Raw genomic sequence first — 5,993 nt, forward strand, 5'->3', positions numbered from 1 at the left:
GACCCCGGTGCTCTTTCCTGCCAAGGCAGGGGGTCGGACTAGATGATCTACCTAGGTCCCTTCCGACTCTAGCTACTATGATACTATGATACTATGATAATATCAAATAACCTGTGCACTAACCTGGGTCTCAACTGACGCCTGTAATTTTTGCTACTTCCCTCCCAAATCAAGCCCACAATAAAAAGAAGCAAAATACAATGCACAGAAATGAAACTCAGATAGCAAATACAACACATATACAACATGCCCACAAATGTAATATGCAACTTGTTTTTAAAAACCAGAATGAAAGATAGAAAAAGTTTTTTCCAGAGCAGGACAGAACCTAATCTTCAGCTGACTTAGCTCTCCTTCCTTTTTTAACTGAAATTCAAACCTAGCTGCTGCTGGAAACTGGTCTCCACAGATACATTTATGATTTTGAAAAAAGCTAAAGAGTCTCCAAGACTGTGAAATAGAAGGAGAAAGACCAGGAGCAACTAGCTGAGAGTAATATTGACCTAAGAAAGGTTAGTTCGATTAGTGGAACATCAAGAACATTAAAAAAGGAGAGACAATCATTAACACTCATGGAGTGAAACAAAAAGTCATTAAGTTAACTGAGTCCTTCAGCTGCCTGAATAGTAATGCCACAGCTGCTGCACTGTGGAGTAGGAATCAAAGCAGTATGCTTCTAATCCTGGTCAAAAAATCAATTTCTCCATTCAACACATGAACCCCGATATTGGAGAGCTTATTCAGGGAGGAAAGATGTACAGGGGACTATATCCCAGGAATAGAAATATTGCCCCCATTATAGTAAAAGGACAACCTGAGTTTCTTATTACCACATACTATACTATATTTAATGAATTGCAGCAAACTTCCAATTAGAGTTTCCTTCACAATAAACTGTCATTAAGATTTAGATTCATATCTTTTTAGGCCAGAAGGGACCACTGTGATCATCTTTGACCACTATGATCATTGTTTCTTAGTGCATAAAGTAAAATGCTCAAGACGTGCTTCAAACTTAATTTAATTATGAATTATGCAACAACACACAAAGGAAATGCACTGAAAAAGCATATAATTAAGTTCAATATTTCAAGTTCCTTCATTTCATTCCAGCATCATTAAGATTTGATTTACTATAGTTTGTGAAATTTCATTTCATTTACGACATTAACCTTCAAAATGAATATGGTTATTTAAAGTTAGGAAGTGGGATTTCTGCTTTGCCAAATGAAAAGTTCATATTGCAAAAAGGATAAAAAAGCACACGCACGCACACACTGCAAAGTGGCACGCGATACACCAGATTCCTATTGTGAAGCACAAATTCTTTGCAACACTGGGAGACATTGCAGAACAAAAATACTATTAGAACTGTTTCAAAAGGAACATTTTTGGCTAGGATAGAGACTTTTGACATTATTTATTAGGTTAAAAAATGCTTAACAAAAGCCTAACAATAGTCCTGTGGAAACCACTACATCTGAGGCACTTTCTGTTGTTATGTGCAGGCATTGATTTGAAGATGGCCAGCATTAGTGGAACAATTCCCTCACAGCAGTCAATGCAAGTGAGCATTCATACACATACAAGCAAAAGCCTGTGAACAAACCATATGGAAACAGGAAAAAAAGTAAACATTTATTAACCTCTTTGTGGGGAGATCGGTGGAAGAACAGGCCAGTGGTGAAGGAGACGGTCATGCCAAATTTCTACGAAAGACGGTGTTTGCCCTGAGCATTTTTTCACAGAATATGATGAAGCCTGGAGATTGTCTGCAGTGCCATGGTAACTGGAACTGTTCAGGCTGGGGTTCAGAATATTGTTGCAGTAACCATTTGCCACCAAAAGAGAGCCTTTCTGTAGAGCGGACTGGTTAGAGACTTGGCTGCTGCTACTGTCTGCTTCAAGTTCTGTGCCTGAGGAAGCCATTGCAGAAATGGAAAAGGAGGAAGAGCGAAGCCGAGAAAGAGGTGTGCTCCCATTTCTGCTGATGGTAGCACTAGAAAGCTTTCCAGAAAAATCTGTAAAATAAACACAGTATCTCTGCAGATCTGAACACACAAAAATATATGCACAGATAAAACAGTGTGCCCACAAGCATACCTGCATGCACCTATGAAGCACATGCAGATATCTGAGGGTGCTGTAGAAAGTAACGATAATTTCAAAATAAAACCTGTTGCGCACAAGTGGGAAATTAAACAGCAGAGAAAACTTTATTGGCATCCATCATTTACAACTATGTAGAGAAATGAGATGGTCCAGGAATGATCACTGCACACAATACAGTTTTATTGCAAAATTGCCATTACTTTCAGAAATTCCCTCTCCATCTATGAATATATGTCAATACACATCAAATTAAATTTGTTGGCATTTTCTGAGAGTGACAAAGGCACGTGAATTCTGCAGATCATCCCAGGTGTGTGCCAATAAAATCTTTACATTATAATGGGTATGCAACATTTTACCCATCCTCCTCAACATACACTAAACCAATAAGTGGTATCTAAAGCACTGTCCCACTATACCACTTAAATTTATCAGTGACATTAGTGGGAATGTTTGCCTGAATAGGTATTCTTCACTGGGAGTTGAGGACTACAGTCAGGCCATTTATTTCTGCAGTCTGATTTCTTTTCCTTGGTGTTACCACTGACATGGAAAACATGAACATTCTTATGTTTAACTCCTTCAAAATAAAAGTGATTTGTCTCAGAATGGTTTTGAAGGGAAATACACAGTGGAGAGTTATTTTTTAGAAGTTCACTAGTTGTCACAGGTGACTGGAAAGGGGTGCACGGGGGTGCGTGTGCCCACCCCGACAGCTGACACAGACACTGTCGGCAGGGCTGGTGCCCCCCCCGACAAGGCCGCCACCGTCGGCAGCTTCTGCGGGTGCCCCCCCCCATTCAGGAGGCACCAGTCGCTCATGCTAGCTGTCCATTTCATTTGCTGATGAGAAGATGGTGAATCTCATCAGTTGGTTTTAGAAGCAAGTTTGAATACATCAGCTGATACAAACAATTATTAATATGAGTAGAGAGAGGTAAGTAGCTATGCTGGTCTGAAGTCAAGCAGAAGACAGGCAGAGGGGCATCTTAGCCTCTAAGGTGCCCCCCCTGCCCTGCCTTCTGCAATTCTTAACATGTCTTATCCCCACCTGCAGTTTCAGGCCCTGTATTTCTAAAGATTAGACTGTAAGTAAAATGGAGTAAATGAACACAGGCAGAAAAGAATAGGACATAAAGGAATGTATATACCACATACCTGACAAGTCAGTATCTCTTTCAAAGCTGAATGAAGTCTGGTTGCTAATCACACTTGAAGTTGGCCTACTGATGTTTGAACAAGTACATTCTATTTCAGAGACCAATGGAATAGTGCTCTCTTGAACCCTGTCCAACTCATCTAATCCAGTATCTTCATTAATTTCTGTGTTCTCTCCTAGGAGTTTAGGACCTTCAGGTTCTTTTTTTTCTTCTGCTGATCTAGTAGTTTCTGCCAGAGGCACCTCTTGGTTTCTCATTGATGGAGCATGTGGGTGAATAACTGCATGAGCTAGATCTTCCTCACTAGAAGCCAGGCTGGGTGGAGGTAATTTTGGAACTTTATATTCTCTGTATATGGGTAATTTGGTTTGAAAAGCCTGTTTCTGTCCTCTTCTAAAAGAGCCTGAAATGGAATGGAAAAATTACTTAAATACATACAATTTCAATAATGTCTACCAAACTGCAATAGAATGAAATTAGATGGATTGTTAACTGTTTCTAATGTACTCAGCATTGCCAGCTTTCATGACATTTGCTGATTTTCTTAAGGATACTGCTATGGTAATGATGTTACTATCTGACTTTATTTATTTTTTAAAAGAAAAAGCCCTTCTGTAGACAAACCTCAAGAATGTGAATACTGAACTTCTGAAAAAGAGATAAATTAAAAAAAAAAGTATTGTTTTTAAATATCAGAAGATTTTAAGGACAATCTCATGATTTTTTGGAACCAGATTCATTATTTTGAATGCTTGTGGTTAGCAGTACTTTTTAGATTCTGAATGTCAAATACAGAAAAATGTTTTCTAACTTTGCAGTTCCAATTTGCAGCATATAAACAAGATGTGTGTACAAAGTTCTGTATGTGTATGATACATTAAACAGATAGCTAGATGCCCAGGTACTTTGGATTTTCAGTGACTGCTGGTTTTGTCTTTTTTAGTATGCACATGAATTCTGTCCTAGGCCTAATAAAAATTCCAGTTAATTTAATGGGAGTCTTTATTTTGACTTCAGTACACATTAGACGATGTCCTATGAAGGATGGAAGATTGAAAGCACTAGAAAATAATATCTCCTATTGAGGGGACAAGTATACCTTAAGCAATGGAAGCATAAGTTTCCTATACTACATTATGCCTGAGTTGGAGAAACCAGCTGTAATATAAATCTGTAATAAACTAGGCTAGGGACAGAAATTGCACATAAAACAGTATAAATAATCTGAAACTGGTTCAAAGCTGTAACACAACAGAAGTTTAGTGCACATGAACCACTTCCAAAATGGCCAAAACCAGTTTAAAATAAACCTGGATGGATGTAGTATCAAAATTAACTGATTTAGTTTAAATTGGTTTGTTGAACTTACGACCAGATCCCCTCCAGATTCAGGTTAACTCACAGTCGCCCAGCATCCCATGATGCCTCGCACCTCCCTCAACCTCTCCCCCTACCCCATCTTGCAAGGTGGGTGTGCTAGCCTTGGTCCGAGCTGTCTGCTCAAGCAGGGAGGTGTGTTCTAGCACCCTGCACTGCCCCCCCCTCCAAATTCTGGCCTGGGCCACTTCTGACAGGTGGTTGCATTTCCAGAATCAAAAGTGAACATCCATTCACTTATCAGTTCAATCTGTGCAGTTTAGACTAACCTGTGAAGATTGAATCAATTCAGCCTTGGGCTTTTTGACAATCTATACTTAACCTAAGGGTACAGACAAGCTTAACAACTGTATCACTATCAAATGATTCCAAGACAGCTGCTACCATGTAAGTAGTACATCTGCATGCTCCCCTGCCTATACAAGCATAACAAAACTGTTGCAACTTTAACCCTCTTACATTCAGGTTTAATGTTAGGGTGATTTAGCTGACTTGTGTCACTGCAAGAGCACTCAGACATAACATATTATAACAGTTTATATGGTCTCCTAATACTATAACCAGACATCATTTCTGGAGTGAGATCAACTGTGTTGCAATGTGTCCCAGCACAGCTGATCCACTTCATTAGCATCTGCAAACATTGCCAGGGCCCTTGTCCTGCAGAAACGCACCTGTGGACCAAGGGGTAGGGGGGAGCATAGGTGGCAGCCTGATACACTTGCCCTTGCAGGAAAATTTCTGAGGTGCACAAATTGTGACTACCTTTAGTCGCAGCAACGTTTTGGAGCACTTGGGAGTATGACATTGGGCTAGGACATCTGTTTGAAACCTATAAGGTCACAGCCCTGAATCTGGGGCCTTGCTTGGCCAACAGCGCAGGCTGACCACCCAGACAGGATAAGGCTGGCCTGAAGCCTCCAGCAGGTCTGAATCCTCCACTCACTCCCTGTTTCCAGAGTGACCAGTCAGGATCCACTGACACTCCACTTCCCCCATATAAACCCTTGGACAGGGAGAAGTGTCTGGGCACCAGGGTTCAGCCTGATCCAAGACTCCTTTGCTGTTTCTTCCAGCTTGCTCTCTTCCTCCTATCTCTATTCAATCTCCTGGCTCCCTGACTCTGCTCCCTCCTTGACCTGCTGACTTTCTGATTTAACTCACTGCTAGACCCCACTCTCAGAATGACCTCCTGGCTTCCTGACCCAGCTTGTCCCTGGATTCTGCTTGCCCCACCTGACCCTGGTCAGCACCTTGATCCCAGCATCCCAATTACTAAGGCAGCTTCCCTTCCTCTTTTAAAGCAGTTCAAAGTTACATTTGTCCACAGCCTATATATATATA

At 40.7% G+C, this 5,993-nt stretch overlaps 1 protein-coding gene across 2 annotated transcripts in view; it reads right to left on the reverse strand.

Annotated features, from left to right (window-relative positions):
- The window catches only part of LOC109316563, a 177,891-nt gene that overhangs the window by 64,138 nt on the left and 107,760 nt on the right, over positions 1–5,993 (reverse strand). For both annotated transcript variants that reach the window (XM_019544755.1, XM_019544756.1), the window contains exons 4-5: positions 3,271–3,675; positions 1,647–2,021 (exon numbers count right to left, since the gene is read on the reverse strand). In XM_019544755.1, coding sequence (XP_019400300.1) covers positions 1,647–2,021; positions 3,271–3,675 — 780 coding nt within the window. The remainder of the gene's footprint in view (positions 1–1,646; positions 2,022–3,270; positions 3,676–5,993) is intronic.

Source organism: Crocodylus porosus, unplaced genomic scaffold, assembly GCF_001723895.1.
Source record: "Crocodylus porosus isolate Cpor-Errol unplaced genomic scaffold, CroPor_comp1, whole genome shotgun sequence".
NCBI classification, from domain to species: domain Eukaryota; kingdom Metazoa; phylum Chordata; order Crocodylia; family Crocodylidae; genus Crocodylus; species Crocodylus porosus.